At 40.4% G+C, this 20,808-nt stretch overlaps 1 protein-coding gene across 1 annotated transcript in view; it reads left to right on the forward strand.

Annotated features, from left to right (window-relative positions):
- The first annotated feature begins 382 nt into the window (after positions 1-382).
- si:dkeyp-14d3.1 (transmembrane protein 132C) overlaps positions 383-20,808 on the forward strand; it is a 186,733-nt gene continuing 166,307 nt past the window's right edge. Inside the window, exon 1 of the mRNA XM_026188667.1 lies at positions 383-1,446. Coding sequence (XP_026044452.1) covers positions 1,320-1,446 — 127 coding nt within the window. The 5' untranslated portion in view covers positions 383-1,319. The remainder of the gene's footprint in view (positions 1,447-20,808) is intronic.

The following is a 20,808-nucleotide window of genomic DNA, read 5'->3' on the forward strand; positions in this document are numbered from 1 at the left end:
AGATGGCTCACTGGAAATTGTGTGAAAATACAACAAAGGAGCGAGAAACTCGGTGAGCACTGCAGCCATATCTGAGCCTACTGCGGTGATTGAGTGCATCTCTCTCAGGATGCAGACACCATACCGCGAATGATGTCATCAGACTGGTGCTTTTTACTTTTCTATACCCACTGTCATTTCTTTTTTTCGTAATTGTATTTTAATATTAATTACCCGAAGCGTTAAAGGTTTGCGTTATCAAACACGAGCGGCGCAAGTTTTTCAGTTCACTCTTCGTGCCGCACAGGGTCGCTGGTGCCTGACAAGTGGCGCAATCATCCAATAAATTCGAAATGTCCGATGACAACTTTTAAAATCATTGTTTTTGCACGCAAAGGGCAGCGACGTCACCAGACGTGTTGGTTATTTAACACACGTGCAACTGTCTGATTTTGATTTAAAACTGACAGGGTGAACATATTAGTTTTTTTCGGTGTTGTTGTTTTAGGAAGATGCTTTAATGCAAACTCAGCTGGTCAAAAGTGATGAATTAAAATATGTTTACTCCCGGCATCAATGATATGATGTTCCTGGAGCGCCAAACGCCCCCGCTCTGTGTCTGTTATGTCTTTCCTTCTGGTCCCCTCGACGCGCATTGGACGGGGTGACAATGCGTAAGCTCCACAAACTGCAGTCTGTCTGCATAAACATAGAAGAACGATGACTTGAATCCGGACTTTCGCTGAATATATGAATCACCTGGTGCCAAAGTGTCATTAGAAGTGGAAGCTGAACGCTGAATACGGACCTCTTGCGCGCTCTCCTCTGGCTCAGGACTTCACGAAAAGCTGTCTGGGTGTGGATGTACGCTGATCTATGCCGGGACTTGAACTTTTCTACTTTTAGATAATTCGCCTTAACACGAGGATGGACGGAAAGTATCGGACTTTACGCACTACAGCCAGCTTCAGGAGCCCGGTGATGCAGAAAGAAGGGAGCTGGAAAAACTGACCGTCTGAGGACAGAGGATTTCTGCGCTTCTTGGGATAAAAAACCCCCCGCTATAAAACAAACACAAAATCGTTGTGAAAATGTGTCATAACTGGTCTTTCGCCAGTAATCTAAGCGTTATCTCTTCTAAAAAGAAAAATGCTGGAGAGACCGAAGCAAAGCTGAAGTTCTTTCTCTTCAGTTCTTGAATTTTCCTGACAAAAACAAGTAGATCAGACTTTCAAAACTGCTCACTCGAACTATGATTGTTCAGCGTTTGGAAACTAACGATTGCAGCATGAAAAGACGTGTTTTCATTCTTCATTTTTAGAAACCACACTGCACGTAGGATGCTCTTCTTTGAACTAACACGCATCGGCTTGCGCACTAATTTTTGGGGGAATTCGTGTTTTTTAACGGCTCAGAGAAACATGTTGCACATCCTTGCGCTTCAGTCGGTGGTGTTACTTTTGGGAGGTAAGCATTTTAAACCTTTTAGCCTATGTGTCTTTACGCCCACTGTGCCGACTGAGGAGCCAGGCTTTTGTTAAACAAAGATTTCAAGTAAGTTTAATACGAACTGGAGCCAAGTAGCGTGATTTTTGTCACACAGGGGACCGCGTGAGATACACGGTGATGCAGGGTAGCGAACATCCTGCTTGTCTCATCTGCGTGTACGCTTACATTCCCTAACAAGAATTCAGTTCAGATGTGTTCAGTCATATATTATGGATTCCGAAGACCTCGCTGCAGTGGCTCTGCACCTGTACGATGAACCCAGAGCAGCTCTGGCTTTAAATAACACTTATCTCATCAATATTTCAACATGACAAGGATTATCTTCTGCAACAGAAGCACTGGGGTTGTATCGACTCTTGACTTAAGTTATTACATAAAATTCATCTCCAAGCCCATATTTATTTCATGGGAAAACTTAGGAGAGTTGCATTGATGAGAGCTCTTCATATAGCTTCACAACATCAGTCCCAATCTCTTTGAGGTGTCACTTAATATGTTTTTAGTAGGAATTTCTGCGTTTTATATGGATTCTTGGTGGGGGGAGAAAAAGATGATTTAAATGTCATTTTCCACATTGCATCAGTCAATTAGTGCCACTGGGAGGAGAACAGCAACATCCTTTTTGACTGCCTGGCGGCCAGGATATATAGATCTGAAGGCAGCTGGTGGTCTGGCTAATGAATCCCTTCTGTCTTGTGGGAAAAGGGTTTAAACTAAAATGCAATCTGGAAATTTTAACCGGTCCTCCAATGGGACTTTTTCTCCAGATGATGCCTGGCTCTAGCAGCTTTCCAGCATACCCAAAAGAAGAGTTTTTCACGGCATGTCTTTAATTAAAAGCAAAACTTTTTTTCCTCCCTTTTTTCTTGTGCAAATGAAAGAAACAACAACACATTTTTCAGTGAATGAATATGCAATCCTTGTTCACTGCAGTAAGACCTAGAATCACAATCTTATTGTAATTACATAGAATCTGCAGCCGGCAGTGTATCTGTTATGGTCTAAGAAACACTTGCGCTGGTTTCCTGCAGAATTAAAGGTCATAGTTTCCAGAAACAATCTTTCCAAAATTGCATCTTAGAGGTCCATTGTGCATGTGCGCCTCGGTGATACATCTTGGAGCTCATGAGGATTATTCTTATGTAACAGCACCTCTCTTTCCAGTGCTGGCTCACTGGCTTGAAGTATACTGTAATAATATTTGCCATGTGCTAAGGACTTACACAGTGTGATCCTAATTGAGGATTGTGTGTCATAAACCTGCAGGACACAGCTTCTTACTGTGAATAGTGATGAAAATTGATAACACACTCCAGGAAATGAGAGGATCAGATCCGTGCTAGAAAAATGTCTGCGCAGCATAATAAGCCACGATTAGGGATGGAAACTTGGTGTTCTAGTGTGACTGTGATAAAAACCCTTTGTTTCAACAACTGCAAATTATATCAGGGTGTTGAGTTTCCTGGCCCTAGAATATTCAAAGCAAATCTGCAGAATAAAATGTTATTATGATAAAAGGATGGAGACTTAACATTTTTTGTATGTTTTGTTAATAAAAAACATACAAAACAAGTGTCCCATCCTTTAATTGAAGCCACCAGGTGCGTTCCAGTGGGACACCTCAGTGGGATTCCTGAGAAGAATTTTCAATCTTCCCTCCTTTAGTTTTATCCTTGAGCTTAACAAGATCCAAAGGAGATCAAGCAAGGATAGCCTTTGGTCTACATCTTTAAGCACTAAGCACACAGCCCATGCTGTCTCTTGTTGCTGCCATGTGTCTGTCCTCATGCCTCGGCATCTCCATCAAGACGATTGAAGTCGTTCTGTAGAAATTTTATTTCAGAACATTTACTTACCCAGCCGAGATTCTTAAACCCTCTCTCAGTGGAGAGGTTTTATCTGTGATTGTCTTCAGAAACATCCACTGCTGTGGTTCCTCGCCCCAGTGCTGTGGCACACATCCAGCTCTACTTCTTTTGCCCCTGGCAGTCCTGTAAACCCTGCAATTCATGTCCTCGGTCAAGAAAAAAAAAATGAGCCAGAGAGGTGAAATACAGTCTTTATGGAGAACAATTTTTAGCATTCGCGGCTTGATTGATGGACTGATTATGTTTGTCTTTAAGCTGTGCTGCTAAATTGTGAGTGGCATGTGTTTGTCTGGATCCTTTCATGTGTCTGTGTCTCATTTCGTTAGGCTCAACACTGTCTGATTGAAATTCAGCTGGAGTTTTGACGTGGAATTGAACACATTGTCCACTCAAGCAAAAGGATTGATTTCATCAACAGTCGGGTGGATATTTTCATGTCAGCTTCGATTCCACTGCACTGAAAAGATTTTTGTTTTAGATCTTTGACAGCTTTTTAATTATATTTGTAACCAAAGCATATTGAAGTAAATGAGTATGTCTTAAGTGGCCATGCGCTGGATAAACCCCCTAATGTCATTTCTTTTTCTTTTTTTGCTGCCATTCATCAGTTGTGGTGTTGATTTAGAGATCAGAAAGAAATGAAAGGAACAGTAGTGGCTTTTTTAATTTCTAATTTTTTGTATTTATTCTTCATCAAGGCTATCTGTGCATCGCTCTTGCTGTGGTGCACAAAGTCGCTTGAATTTTACAACAGAGGACACTGATAAAAAGAGCCGTCACCCCCCCCCCCTTCTCTCAAATCCAATTTGGCGTGGCTTGGGTGGTTTCCGTGGTTTCCCTTCATGGAAGGAGAAAGGAAAAGAAAATCACAGTAGTAGTTTGACATGAGCTGTGTTTAAACTCCCCGTGGTTTTCAGTTCCAACACTCGCGAGTGATTTATGCCATACGTTTGTGTGTCAAAATCTGCACCTTTGTTTGCTTAATGACCATTTTTTGAAGCGCGCTGAGTAGGTGGACTGTCATCTAAATCCCTCGTACTGTTCTTTTACGCTCATTATACTTAAAGTGCGTGTGGGAGGCATGCAGCTTTCCAATCACTGAGTCGAAAGAGGGTTTTTGCCCCTGCAAGTTCAAAAACATCAGACTAATGTCCTGTAATATTTCCACAAAGCACATCTGCCCTGCTTAATTGGCTCTTTGTAACTGCTGTGATCTCGCATTCAATCAATTTTCATAATTTGGGGAGGCGAATGGTGGAAACCTGTGTAAAAGCTTTTAAAAAGAGGGGATGTGAATGTGCGATGAACATGCTGATGCTGTGTTTGTTTTCTTTCATCTGTGAATAGTTGAATAGTGTCTCTGTTGGCTAAGGTCACGGTGAGACCGTGTGCTCGACACTAAGAGTGGTGAAAACGAGGGGAAACTACAAACTGTTGCACTTATTTTTATTGTCAATAAAAGAATTTGTCATTATTGACGGGCTAAAGCTGCATCGGTAACTAATTTAGGATTGAGCTCGTTGACATGCACATGACCTCGCTGACCCTTTGATAGTTCGCAGTGACAACAACAACATGTGTGAATTCCTGGTTGTCATTTTGCACCAGTATATCAATGTGGATGTTGAGATATTTAGCTGGAAAAGTATAAACTTTGTCCTCTTGCTAAAGGCGTTCTTGTATACTACTAAATCCAGAGGGTCATCAAATTCATCAGGATTCCTCCACTCGGATGTATTGTCATGCATTTGTTTACAGAATGCGGCTGTAATCCATCCTCTAGACATAACAATCAAAGGGATTACGACCAATTCATTAAGTACACCTATTCACCTTAATCGGCTAATCATATGAAAGCAACTCAGTGCGTTAAGGCATGTAGATATGCGAAAGAGGACCTGCTGAAGTTCAAACTGAGCATCGGAATCGGGGAAGAAAAGTAATTTAAGTGGTTAGTCTGAGTATTTCAGAAACTGCTGATCTACAGGGATTTTCCTATACAACCGTGTCTAGGGGTTTATAGAAAATGGTCTTGAAAAGAGAAAACGTCTAGCATTTCTCTGGGTGAAAATGCCTTCTTGATGCCTGAGGTCAGAGGGGAATAGCCAGACTGCTTCGAGCAGATAGTGAGGCACAGGAACTCAAACAGCCACTCATTAGAAGCAGGGCATACAGAAGAGCATCTCTGAACACAGATAGGCTACAGCAACAGAAGAATGCACCAGGTGTCGGTCATGACGGCTAAGAATAGAAAACTGAGGCTACAGTTCACACAAGATCACCGAAGTTGGACAGTAGAAGATTTAAAAACATTATCTGGTCCAACAGGTCCTTTTCTATTGCAATGTTTGGATGGCAGGGTCAGAATTTGGTGTAAATATCCCAAACGCCTGGATCTGTCTTGTTTTCTATCAGCAGTTCAAGCTGTAATGGTGTGGGGGATATTTTTGTTGCACACATCGGATCTCTTAATACCAACTGATCATTGTTTAAATGCCACAGCCTTACCCAAGTATTGTTGTTGACCATTTATGACCGCAGTGTACCTGTCTTCTGGTAATGGCAATGAGCAATATCGCAAAAATCAAACAATCTGAAATTGGTTTCTTGAACTTGACACTGAGTTTAAGAGCACTCAGATAGCCTCCACAGTCACCAGATCACAATCCGATAGAGCACCTTTGGGATGTGGTGGAACAGGAGACTCTTACCATGGAATCTGCAGCAACTGTGTGATGCTTTCACCTCAATATGAACCAAAATCTCTGAGGAATGTTTCCAGCACCTCGTTGAATCTGTGTCGTTAAGAAATAAGGCAGCTATGAAGGCAAAAGGGAGTCCAACCTGGCATTAGCAAGGTGTAACTAAGAGGCTGGTGAGTGTAGTCTCTAAGCTCCAAGAAGATACTTAACACATCCTCTAAAAATCTTCATTCATTCGCTTGGAAAAAAAAGTATTCAGTTCCTCTGTTCTCTAAAACGTTGTAAACAACAGCAAACATATGCCTCGATGTTGTAGGTTTACTCAGTGGGCTTTAATGCAAAGCCAACAGGGTAATGTTACAAGACATTTTTAAACAATTTATGACTCTAAGGGTGCGAAGAAACTACCCCACAAGGTCTGCTCAAGTGTCTAAATGCTATCATGATTGGACGTTTTATTCCTTGCAGATACCATCCCTTAGAATTCACAATGCATTTTCATTTTTCTACCGTAGCCCTGTCTCCTTACTGCAAATGTTGTTGCATCCTATCATTGTAGGTGCATATTTTTATTCTACATGAAAGGGAAGGGGGAGAAAAAAAATTTTTTTGCACTATGTACGGTTATGTGAAAGCTCCTGAATCATGAGATATTCCGACACACCAGACCAAGAAGCTGATTATGTTATTATATTCAATGCATTAATAAAATTCCATCAGCCCAGGAGCATTTGGGGGGAGACAGCATCACACAATATTAGATATCTGTGTAATATATCCTGCATTAAGGCTTACACAATATGGACATGTTCAACAACTTCTTTGCAAGTGCAAATAGGAAATTGGGGAAAAAAGCAGAGATTTGTTCAGTCACAAACTCAATATATATATATATATATATATATATATATATATATATATATATATATATATATATATATATATATATATATATATATATATATATATATATATATATATATATATATATATATATATACTTGCGATCCTCTGTTCCAAAGGCGTGTAGTCTAACCACTATGCTATCCAGCTGCTACTGGCACCCCTAGATAGATATCTATATATATATATATATATCTATATATATCTATATCTATCTATATATATATATCTATATATCCACCAGACATTTATTATATGTACTTTTTACTGTATTTTTTTTTTCTTTGTTTGTATAAAAACACTTCTCTAACTCTGGTTGGTTATTCATATTTGATTTGAATGCTCTCGGGCAGGTGGCGGGACAAAAGCCTGTCACCATATCTGACTCTCGGTTGTACGCTGGGATGTCGCCGCCTATCAGATGCACCAGACCTTAATGCATTAGAGGCAATGATCTGACAGGTACATATTGTCAAGGCCCATTGACTTCTTTGTGGCGTAGCTGATTGATTGCTGAGATTATGTTAAAATAGGAGCCTGTGCGACTCTTTGTGATTCAGAGCGGTGCGCTCATGCAGCAGAATGCCGAACGGCGCTTTCCAAACTACCACAGAATTTTAATTTTAAAACATATTAGTTTTGTCCCTTGAGCAGTTCGTTCTGTTTTTGTATAATCACCGTAGTCTGTGGATGGAACAACACACGCCAGCAAGTTTGTTGTGCGCTCTCATCTGTGACACAAAACCAATATGAAGCTGCATGATGAATGAATTATGGTGGGTGACAGCACCTTTCATAATTTCAAACAAAAAGCCTGATATGAGCCTTTCTTTGGATAAATAAATAATAATAAATTTTTTTTTATCAGCATATTTATTATCTGTAAAGTTGTTCATGTTCCTCCTTTTCTCTTTAGCTTGACATTAGACAGTGCAGCGCCACGGTGACTAACTTTGACTAAAATTTAGTCAAATTTCAAAATAATGATACCGACAGCATGGATGTGACTAAAAGTCGCACATATTTTCCTGTTTTTCGTTCTCATTACTGACAGCAGTGACTTATAGTTGCTAAATGATTATTTATTGGCACAAAGGTGCTGTCGAGGGACTAAAAATGAGAAAATGCAGTTCAGAAATGTTAGATACAGTAGCTCAATTACAAAGTCACCCACTAGAGAAATATTACATAAACAGTGTTCACAGTGTGCATTCAAATTGGGGCAACTGGGGTGAAATAGAGTTTAAAGTCACTTTCAAATGTGTGGTGCTCATTAAATAAGTTGAATTTTTATTTTTATTTTTATTTTTTTTGTGATGCTTTTGATTTTGAAGACAATCCTTCTACACACCAAAAAAAAAGGAAAATTGCTCCACAGAATGATCATTTGTTCATGCACTGCAACTCAGTTAAATGCAAATGACCTGAAGTACACTTTGACCATTTTCTAGATGGTACTTGGTGTAATTGGAATGCCAACGTATGTGTGCGTCCCCAATCAGTCTTGACACAATCACTGCTTCCTAATCAGTGTGAAAGTAATGGCCACCTCGGAGTACAATCAGTGTAGTTAGTCTGGCAGGAGTGGCTGTAACTTAATGAAGCCCCTTGAGTGAACGGAGTCAGTGGAAGACAAGGAAAAGAAAAATTCCTTGACTTTATGGCTCTGGCAAAGATATTGATGTTCGGTGGCAGATGCAGCAAAGATGTATTTTCACGTGACGCTTTTCTCTTGCTGTCCAGAAGCCTGAGGTCTTCATGAAAGCCTAGGGCGTTCATGAGAGTGGACAGTGAGCTGATGACGGGTGAGGGTTAGAGATGTCCAGTCACGGCGTAGAATTTGTGGCAATACTGAGTCATTGTTCCTTGTGGCACTCTGTGATGTCACCGCGGCCAACAGGGGCAAGGCTGGCGGTTGGCACATCCTGCAACGTGCTATCTGTGCCTGCAGATTCTCCTCTTAACCCCAAAGCCCTCAATTTCACACAAATTGGAAAGAGCCACACCAAGTGGAGACAGAATGACCCCAATGATAACGAAGGATTAGCCTATTTTTTTTTTCAGTTTAATTCAAATTGGGAATAAAACTGTATAGATTTATTAACGGACGACTGAATGCTGACTTTTCCAGCCGCTCGGAATTTTGATTAGTTGTCATATCTTTTTATTAACCCTGCATTGCTTTATGGATGGCAGTGTTGGTTGAATTGAAATATCTCACCGCATTGTTGAACAAACATTTATGTCGTGCTTATGACTGGACTTTCCACCCACAGCAGGTCACGCTCTTTTCTTGTTTGGTGAAACACAATTAGGTCCATAAGTATTTGGACAGCTTTATGATTAAATCAAGATGTGATTGAGGTGCAGAGGGGTTAAACAAAACTGTTCAGGAATTACAGACATTTTTCTCTATAATATAGATTTTTTAGAGACGCAAAACTAATTGGACGATTGCAGGGTGTTGCAGTTTCATGCCCATCCATGTGAGGCTTGTTCCCTTCAGTGAAACAACAAATTAAGGTGTTGTTTTGATTTGCAGATGTTTACTGGAATTTTATAAGCTGCAACTACATTGGGAGAGATTTTCTTGCAAGCTAACAGCTATAGGTAACCCTTACTACCAGGTCGTATGCCAAGCCCTGGTATTTTTCTAGAAGTTACACAATGCCATTAAGTGAGTGAAGCAAGAATAACTTAAAGTTTCCTCCATAAGAGACTTAGAGGTGAATTATGGTATGTGTAATGGGTTAGAAGTTTAAAAATGTAAGCTGGAGGCGCATTATTGACTGTGCTGAAGGTGAATAAAACTGTAGAATTGACCCTAAACTTTATTGGCAGGCCATGTAGAGAGGCTAATATTAGCTGTCTTTACCTCCTTTAAAAGCCCAGCAGCACTCTCTTTCTTTTTCTTTTTTTACAGCAGTATAAGGATAAGTGTAACATGGATTTTAATTTATAACACCATCATCCCACCACAAATCTTCCCACTGTTATGTGTGATCATTTTACAATGATCTTGTCAATTCCTTGTGTTACAACAGTAGCAAGCAGCTGCCTTCTCACTTCAACCTCCTCCACTTCCTGGCTCTGATCCACTGACAATGATGCAGGCCTTGATATGATTCGTTCTGAGGACATGCTCACTATTGCTTTGTATAAGCCAGAGATAAGTGTAAGTAATAAGCACTTTGCAAGTGTTCTTTTTTTCCTCTGCTGGGCTGACTTTGATTACTATTGCCGCCTTGTTTCATGCTGTTTTTGTGCATTCTCGCTGAACCTTGAAGATTGTAGTGTGAAGGCCCTGTAATTAGATGTTCTGGGAGCATGGCAACTGCTAAAATTCAGAGTGATGTAATCTGCACTCCATACTTAATTGCTCATGCCATGTGTAGGATGGTTTGTTTAACCTGCAATAGTAAAGGAACCGCATGTTTTCTTTGCCAACGGATGCTTTCCAGAATAAGTCTAAATATGGAATTTCACTGTCTGGTTGTATTTCTTACAGAATGTCTGTACCTAACACTTATATTGCTGTTACAGAATAAGTCTATTTTATCCTACAAACTGTGTTAGCCTGCATACTGGAAGCAACATTGCCTCTTCAATTATATGCATGCCAAAAAATTTATTGTAGATGATGTGGGCTCCCTTTAATTAAGAGGTGGGAGTCTCTCATTGTGCTTTAACATGTGCACCATCAACTTATAGCAGAGAAAACTTATATTACAAGTACTCTTTGTTTAAAATAGCAAAGGGGTCTTGTTGACAAGTTGCGGGACAGTGGAGCAGGAGATTTACAGACAGATTGGTGCTGGTCTGTTGTGTTGAAGAGAGAGCTGAGTGTAAAGGTAAGCTTCAGATTTACTTCTGGATTTATGTTCCTATCTTCACCTATGTGCAACAGCTGTGGGTAGTGACCGAAAGAAGAAGATTGGGAATTAGAGTAGCAGAAATGAGCTTTTTTCAAAGGGTATGTCGGTCAGTTATAGAGATAGGGTGAGGAGTCCGACCTTTCGGGATCGGCTTGGAGTAGAGTCGCTGCTCCTCAGCATCAAAAGGAGCGAGGTGATGTGGCTCGGGAATCTGTCTACAAAGCCTCTTGGATACATCCAAAACACCTAGTAGCTGAGGTCCATTTACTACTGGGAGAGACCATACCTCTGGGCTACCTTGTGAATACCTTGGTATTCCCCCCCGGATGAGCTGGAGGAAGTGGTTGGGGAAAGGGAAATGACATGGGTTTCAAATGGAAACACCATAGCTAGAAGTAGCCATCAGATGATGGGTAGACTGTGGTCATTAAGGGATGGACATGGCCAGCAACAATACTCAGATACTGGTGGTTAATCAATACTCAGTTGGTAGTAAAAAGAGCCCAAAATGTGCCAAGAAAATATTTTTCACTCCAATACCAGCATGAAGCATTGATACAAGATAGATCCATGCTTTTATGTCGCTCATCCTATCATCATTGATCATCATCAATGTCGCAACAAAACTCGAGACTCATCACAGCAGGCAGATTTTCTAATCTTCTACTGTCCAGTTTTGGTGAGCTGACGTGGATTGGAACCTTAGTTTCCTAACAGGAAAGTGACACCCAGTGTGTACTTCTGCCGCTTCAAGGTTTCACATGTTGTGCATCCAGAGACGCTTTGCTACCTCGGTTGTAACGAGTGTTTGTTTTTTTCCTGTCAGGTGAAAGTCTAACCAGTCTCCTCTGATCTCTGGTATCAACAAGGCCTTCCGCTTACTCGATATTTTGTCTTTTTGGACCATTCCCTGTAAACCGTAGAGATGGTTTTGTGGGAAGATCCCAGCAGATCGATAGTTTCTGAAATACTTAGACCAGCCTGGCCTCTTGCAAAACCACTTAAATCACTTTTCTGTCAGCTTCTCATGCTTGAGTTGATCTTCAGCAGGTAGTCTTGGCCATGTCTATTTGCCTGATGCATTGAGCTGCTGCCATATGATTGGTTGATTATTTCATTACACCAATGAGGAGTTGAAAAGGTGTACCTAATGAAGGTACATCTGGGTGTATGTGCCATGATGGTTCGCCATCTTGACGGCAACCAGGTAGTTTTGAAACAAAAGTAAAAAGTAGCAGGAAAAGTACAACATAAGTAGAACGCACAAAACAATTGCACACGGCAAGTCTTGTACTATCTAGCTTTTTTTTTTCATAGCTGGAAACCAATGTCAAAAGAAATTTTCAGGATATGGCCTGCAGATCGACAAAGGCAAGTCGAGTGAGAAATATGTCAGAAAGTATATGGTGAGCTGACCAGCAGATAGGTGGGCTGATCTCTGAGACATAAGCCTCTTGCGAATAAAAACAGATGAGAACTGAAGAATCATTTGGTCTTGCTGCAATATAACACAGTAAACTAAGCCCTAAGACAAACACTAAGAAAGTGAAAAGTTGAGCTCCTTTCTCACTCAAAAGCATACACAGGACATAAAACCTGAAAGCATAAGGAGAATTCCATCAATTATTTGATAAGGGATCTAGAGTCGCAGACAATTTCACAGAAGAAACTGGGAAGTGAACTTGTGATTTATTTTTGCTATACCGCTTCATGTTCTGAGAAATAGAGCCATGCTCTAACGACTGGGCGGCGGCAATACATAAAGCTCCAGGAACCCAGTGCAGAAGCTGAGTTTAATCATATTAATGGCATTGGTATGACCAAATCAAGTGTGCACGTTTACACGCATTCTCCTACATGTCTGCTTTTATCTGCTGATAGCACTTTTTCCTGAATCCACAAATAAAAGCAGCGACATTCCAGCCTGCTCTGAGGCTGCCGTCTATTTAATTAGGTAATAATCATTTTGTTTGAACGAGACCCAGCGTAAACAATTACAGCTACAGGTAGAATCAAGTCTTGATTCATTATTCGGCAAACTGAGTCATGATGTACAGTATGAACAACTAAATGAAAAACAACACAAAACCTTAAAAAAGGGCCACGGCACGCCGGCAAAACACCATTGTTCCAAAAGCAATATTTGCTTGTGGTGTTTTGAATGCCCAGATTGTTTTACTCCTATAGTGATCTGGCAACTGCGAAAGCCAGAAAATAACCCAGTCAGTTTGTTAGCCAGGGGACTGTTGCTTATGTTCCATTCGGGGCTGTTTTGCTTTGTTTTCTTTCCTTTGCGTTCGCTCTGTGCTTGTTGCTCAAGAAAGGTTTGTGGTTAGAGGTAAAATATACCCCTTCACAACCTTAAACCTGCAAGTTAAAAAAAATTACACTCACCTAGGGGATTTAAATTCAATGCCAAGGGACTCTTTACTTCCTGATAAAAACCTGTGCACAGCAGCACTGCTAAATAGCATGTTTTTTTGCTGTTTTTTTTAAGTGAACCACTTAATTCATGAAGGGGAAACAGGCGTGTCAAAAAGGATGCAGTTAGACAGCCTGTTTTAGCCCTGCAAGTGCTCTAACCTCAACTGTCTTATAGATGAGCGACTCAGGAGAAGTAACCCAGAAAGTTGATAAGGAATAGGTGATAACATGCTGCTCTACTTCCAAAGAGGATGCAGCTTGTGAAATGCTTTTTATGCATTTTCTATGTCACAATGAATCACAGGTATGATATTTCTGTTTATATATATACAAATGCGTCCTGGTTAGTTCTGAGCTTAATGAGTCAGCCAGCTGTCCAAAGCCAAAGGACAAAACGTTCAGAGCACATGTTGGCTTAATGACAAATCTAAATGGCACAGAAAGGTCTCTTTAGAGAATATGGTCACATTGTAGATGACTGCCATTCTCATGCATTATTCATCACCCCAAAAGAATAGCTTGGATGAACTAGATAAGTAAAGTATGTGTAATAATTTCGAGGATTAATTGAATATGCTGAGGGGCACCTTTTGCTTTACGTTCCTTTTTTCAGTAACAGTGTTTCATAATGCTGGCTGCCTAACAATGAAAAAAACCCATAAAATAAAATAAATAACAACAACAAAAAGCGGCACTTTTGCTCAGACCATTGAGGATTAATTCAAAGCGACTTTCAGTTTTGCCTCTAGAACAACTCTGCTTCCGAGAAATGTTTGTAGAATTAAAATTATAATTAGTTTCTATTTCTCCAACACATTAGAAAGCCCACTTTTTTTTGTAGCTGGCTTAAGAGGAATCGTCTAGTCTTCCTGGATTCCTGCACACTAGCCGGGAGTGCAGACTGGGTTGATGTCAATCACTGAAATAAAGTTTAGCTTGGCAGCTCTACGGGGAGGCTTTGAAACAAAATGTACCCCGTGTTGCTGATTTCGAAATATTTCTTTAAAACAAACAGATTTTTTTTTCCAGTGGTGTGAAAACCCTCTGCTTTTCCCTCTGATCTTGTCTGAAATAGAAACATTTCTCTCTCCCCCCCAGTCACTTTAATGGCTTTCTTTCCCTGGTCCCAAATAGAGCAATTTGTTCATGGAGTTAGTTCCTGCTTTGACAGGTTTTAGGTTAAACTGCAGATTTAAAGCCAGTCCATCTGAGGCGGCAATAAAAGCTCTTTTGAAAAGGGAATGAGGCAGTTTGGGGTGAATGGACACTTCTTATAAAGAAAAAAAGAGAACATGGATTAACAGTTTCAGAGTTAATGCAATATAACACACTCTAGCACTGACCTTGCTGTATGTATAGTACAGCAATTTGCATACTTCACTGCATAGGAAAAAAAGTGATATTCAGAGAAATATAACAGAGGTGTAAATGAAGGAAGTGTACTTACTGCCATAATTCAATGTGTTATTTGGTTGGCTTTATCTATGACCCTCCGTATAGCTTAACATAACTTGTGCAGCACTGAGATAGGCAGAAACGAGGGACCTTGAGCAGTTGCCAGAGGTGGAAAGGCAAAGATAGAGAGTCACATGGCATCTGTGCAGAGTGGAGCATGAACCACTGCTGCAGCTGTGAGATCCTGAACTAATCAGGACAGATGATTAGTCATCACTACATTGCATACGTTTCTCTGCATTAAACACTCACAAGCCAGAATTAATATGTAGAGTAACTGTTCAGTACACACTGTCTACAAACTGTCAGATCTCTGTGACGGAGGTTGACAGCAACACTCGAACAAACAGGACAGATGGTTCAGCGCAGTCCGTGGTGCGACGTGAGATTTCTGTCTTTCAAAAGATGCACTTTGACTTAAAGTTTGCAGTTGTTTTCCCTCAGTTCACACACAGTTTAACTCTAATTGAAATGGAAACCATTGGATTTTTCTGTGCATGTATCTGTGTATTCGTTTAATTGACAGCGATGTGACGTTGAGAGCTAGGCTGTGTTTTCAGCATAGCATTAGTTCTTGGCCTCGGGATCAGTTTCAGGCAGCAATCTAAGCAGATCAGCTGATCTCAAAGCCAGCCCGCATCATTTGAGGGCTCAGCTGATATACCTTTGCTCATCCTGCCACATGGTCGGATGAACTGCTTCTGCCTCGGTGTTTTGGCCAGCACCCATGCTGGTTTTTGAAGGCAAAGTCATCATATTTGGAAGAGAGTGGAGTTAAGCATGGTTAGTTAGCTGAATTCACAAACTGTACAGGTGCAACACACAATGCTGCTAATTAATATTAAGATAAAAATGATAGATAAAAGATAAAGTAATCAAATTTCACTAAAACAGAAGCAAAACTTTCTTGGTTAGACGTCCAGTTAAGTTGCTTGAATTAGCTGAAGTGACGTCCAAGAGAAAGTAATTGGTTTTAGTATCCCAGCAGCTGGACACTTATTTTAAATCTTACTAGTGTGCAAATGAGAGCCAGTACTGTGCAAAAGTCTTGACTCACACTTCATTTCTTTATGTTTTGATAGGAAATTTGGAAGGAGATGTAGGGATTTATTGAAGCGTGCAAACATACATGGAAATACAGTAAACAAAGCAACAACAAAAAATGTTTGTTGAGTTCTAACAAGCTCAAAAGTCAGTATTTGTCATGACCACATTCCTTATTCAACACAGCCTGAAGTCTCTTAGGCAGCTTTTTTGTCATTTCTTTAGGTAGTGTTCAGGAATAGTCCTCCTGGCTTCTTGAAGGACATTCAAAGCTATTCTTTAGATGTTTCTGCTTTTTGTTCCATTCTGTTAGCATTACCTGGTTTGGTAGAAAAAAACCTGTTTTCTATGTTCAAACAAATTTGGAGTGTTTCATTGTGGCTGGATTTTCTTTTAAAATAAATGCAACCTTGTCAGAAAATCTAAATGTACTACTTTTCAAGTTTGAGAGGAATCAGAATCAGAATCAGAATCAGAATACTTTATTGATCCCTGGGGGAAATTATTTTTTGTTACAGTGCTCCATTTTAAACCAACATTAAGACAAGACAGACAATACGCTAACTAAGAATAGTACAATATATACATATATATACATACATACATACATAAGTCACTTATAAATAAATATTTGGAAAAGAAACATGTGTAGTTGTAGCAGCAAACAGTGTGTTAAGTGGATGCGTTGTACAGGGAGATGGCCACAGGCAGGAATGATTTCCTGTGTCGTTCAGTGGTGCTTTTCGGTAATCTCAGTCTCTCACTGAACGTGCTCCTGTGACTGACCAACATGTCATGGAGTGGGTGGGAGGTGTTATCCAACATTGTCTTTAAGGAAGCAGTGTTGTATGAGGAGAAACCTAAACATTCAGAGACGCTAGGCTACAAAACTCTTTCAGTGAATGGATTTTGGAAGAAAACCTTCTGTCTGTACTGATTTAATTAACTTGTGGATTTTCATATCATCTTAAGGTTCTGAGCAAACACCCATTTAAAGCCCTGAGGTTTTGGCTTGAACAAATTTTAAGTATCAACAGTTCACCGTGAGATCTTTTTGAGTGGATTGTGGTTGAGCTTTAAAGTTATATTTGCTGGATTTTTAAAACTTTTTATTGATATATCTTAACCCTGAGAGGTGAAAAGCGTGTTTTGGCTTGATTCTCACCAACTATCATTTTCCTTTTTTTTTTTTTTTTTTTTTTAACAGAGGCAGCCTCTCATTCCTCCCACTCATCAAAGAGGCATAGTACTTCATTTTCATACTGCAGTATCACAGACAGGCGTCAACACCCATAATCAATCACCATTGCTTGTGTGGAAAATTCCATTAATTGGCTTTTCTTTGGTCGCCTGATTTGGTGCAGTGTTAACATGATCACACTTTGAGAGGAAATTCTGCCTGGAGTAAAAAAATCACTCGGCTAATTGTGCCCAGTCCTATTTGCTGTGTAATTGCTGTATCACTTTTACCCTCGCTGTGCTATCTTCAGTTGCTGGCCAGAAAGTCTTTGTTGGATTTGTGTCCGCTTGTTTTTCTACCTCAACATTAGATGTTCCTCCCCACTCACAAAGAAGCCGACTGACTCTTCCCTGTGAGTGCCTCTGTAGTTAGCCTGATTTACGATATCGCTCCGCAATAAAGGCCCGTGTGAGGGGGAAAGATTCATTAAGGACCCCAGTTTATGTTTCGGAGAACTCCGGAGGGACCGTGGGAATACTGATTGGCACACAGATGTGCACTTGTCTCATCCCCCCAACCAAAGCCAAAAGCTCTCAGCCCCTTTCCCCTTGCACCATGTGCACTGGATTGCACAAAGGAGGTGCTGTTTGCTGCCTGCAGGATGCCTGGGATACTCAGAGTTCTTGCCACTCAAATTTGCACTCTCCTGCTGTGATAGGACTATTCCAGACGTATCAGACCTGCTCGCAGCACCTGGAGGCCCTTCTCAGCATCCTTTAATGACATCCCCACTGACCTTCCCAGCCACTAGCAGCACGACCTATTTGGGTTCATCTCTTCCATCCACAACTTTACCAAATAGGCCAGCGGGCACGGCATTGCAGTGTTTACTCTTCATCGGTCAATACTCTTTAATCCCCAAGATGAGGCTTTCTCTCATGAACTCAAAATAGCTCATCCTCCTCCCCAGTGAAGCCACAGGCCCATTACTCTTTATTAGCTCTTAGCGTCTTAAATGTGGCCATCCATTAGAGGAGTGGCAACAAACATCCCCAACTGATCAAGCTCAGTAAGCTGGCAGGACACACACAATACGCATTCGCTAATTTAAACTGACCCTTAATCAGGAATAATTATTGTGGAATGAAACAGCTTGTGTCCGAGATAAAGAAGACTCACCTGCACAGCATCGTCCCAGTGAAGATTCCCAAACTTTCCGCGGTCTCCATACCTCCCTACCCCATGTCTCTTGCTTACCAGCTCAGTAGTCTCCACAGACCTCTGCCTGAATGATTTCTTTTCTATGGAGGCTGACATGGAGTAATACCATACTGTGTCATATATTGATTCTTCTTCCAGTCCCTCTTTCTTGAATTTCGTAGCGGCTCAAAAGCATAAATCATCTGCAAATGATCCTCGAAGGAAATATTGTATTTATTATTCTTGACGCATGGTCACAAATTCAATAAGCCTTATTAATTGAACATGGTGAGAAATATGATGTGGGTAATTCAATGGGACTAGAGAGCTTTCTCTCATCCCTCATATTTAAGACTGTCCTGTTTGGCATTCAGGGCAAAGTCCAGGAATGATTCAGGGTCACAGCGAGGGTCAGGGAGAGTGTAATCTTAAGCCTCGACAACCGCTCGTTTTTGTGATGTGATTTACTGTTTTTTGTTCATTTGTTTTTTTGTGGAAAACCACATGAAGGCCACCAGCACCAGAAACCCTTTTGTATTTCACTCTTGTGTGAGGAATGATTAAAACGCAAGCACAGTAACACCAACTTCTCTGTTGCTCTATTCACTGTTGTTCAGTATTTCTGAAGCTTTCTGTCCTTGCTTCTTATTTCTTTTTCTTCTTGACATGTTTGACGAAGCCGAAATACAAGCAAGGCCAGGCATCCAGGCAGCCATTCACTGCTATGTCCACCCATATTATTACAGCCAGAAGTGGGCAGCAGGGACATGGCCTCACCTTTTCTGGTGCCCTCTATTGTGGCTCTTCATTTTCTCAGTCTCTGCGAGTGTGAAAGCTGCTCTCCGCTCCGCTACTCCTATTCCGGCTCTACATATCCTAGCATGAGCCCCAGTGGAAGGATGAGTGAGTTTGTATGAGGCGAGGTATAGGCAGGGTGCTGCTTGGCTAGTTAGAGCTCATCTGGGACCTGGTTTCTTACCTCTGCACAGCCATGCAGAGAGAAAAACCCTTTCCACTGGTCACCTTAGAAACTAGGAACGTAAGGTGACTGTAAGTGCAAGAGTGGCATCAGATAAGTGACAGCCAAAGCAACTGGAACTAAAGGTTTTTTGGAAAGCTACCACATGCCGTGTGTCGCTCACTGCCTCAGAAACTAGATTGTACAGGAAGTAGACCAGTTCAAAGATGATTAATCATTTTCCTATGAGTGAATTAAGGATTTTTGTCCAACATTAAGTTTATACCAAGCCTTGAGGATTCATTAATTGAATAAATAAATCTTCAATTTGATGGATTTTTAGTCGCATTTTGCTCAAAATTATTGCTAAAGTTTTGGTTTATTTTTTAAAATCCAGGCAGGATGAAAGAGGTTAACTAACTCGCGTACAGAGGAGGATTGTCATCACCAAAGCTATGCGTACCTAGAACCTGATCACCTACTCACGAGCAGACAAAAGGTGCTTTTATAATTTCCAATTAAAAACTCGAAGAGAAAAAAGGGATTCAGACATTAGAATTTAGAAGGCACTCTGTCTCAGCATAATGTGGGCAATCCTTTTACAATTTAATGCCACACAATGGGGAAATTTAATTATAAATGATGTGGATCATGAAGTGTGTGCTGAAATAGACATTTTTCTCAGTTGAATTATCATGATTTTTCTTTGTCTTTGCATTTTTTCCACCCACTGAAACTTGTGCGTATCTCTCTTACCCCCAACCTGGAGAAAGAAGAAAGAAAGATGATTTGCAAATTTTATGTCTTTCTGCATCAACATAACAATTCCAGGAGCGCAGTCACAGTACTGATACTCTAATAGCGAGAGCACGCTGTAATTAATGTGTGAAGCTTTTACTGTAATGTTTTACAACATTATTTCCATTCAGTTTTTTTTTTCTTCTGACCAAAAGCTGGAAAATGTGGAAATTACTCTTTCTGTGGCCTACTCACCGAGTCAGGGTTATAGTATTACTCCACTTCATGACATAAAAACCATTAAAGAAGACCTTACTGGAGTCTTCTTTTTTTAAAGGTTTATTAAAGTTCATTTGTAGTGCTTCCTGTGACTGTCACAAAATAGAGGAAGAATAATAGAAGTTTTAAAAACTGAAGCCAAAATCCAGCGGGGGGATTAAACTTCTAAAAAATAAAAACCCTAAGATATTAATCCTGCTGTCACGTCGACACTGATTGCCTGTCCTTAATAGAGGGAGAATTGAGTTTTCTGATGCTGCTTAAGGGTTTATTTCCATCAGCAAAACTCATCAAAACAGTGAGAGAAACCAATCATTTTTTTTTAAAGTTACTTGAGAATGATTGCGCGTGATAAGCATCTTAAAATTGTAATATTGTGCAATTCTTGTATTGCGTAGCGTTGAAAATAATGGTTGCACTTTATGAGCTCGGCTTGTCTGAAATGTTGATGATGAACCTCCAATTCATGGTTAGCATTTACTAGCAAGCTAAATGGTTACGCTGGTCCGTTAGAAGCGACTCTTTTAAACGAATTGATTGAATTGACGAAGTTAGCCCGACATCCTCACAATCAACATCAGTGTAGTTTGACACTTATGGACTGTTTTCATCTGTGTGACTGCAAAAGTGGACTGAGCCATTAACCTTTGAAAGGCGGCAGGCTGTTAGATACAACCAGCTCAGTTATGCAGTT

This window comes from Astatotilapia calliptera, chromosome 12 (genome assembly GCF_900246225.1).
Source record: "Astatotilapia calliptera chromosome 12, fAstCal1.2, whole genome shotgun sequence".
NCBI lineage: Eukaryota > Metazoa > Chordata > Actinopteri > Cichliformes > Cichlidae > Astatotilapia > Astatotilapia calliptera.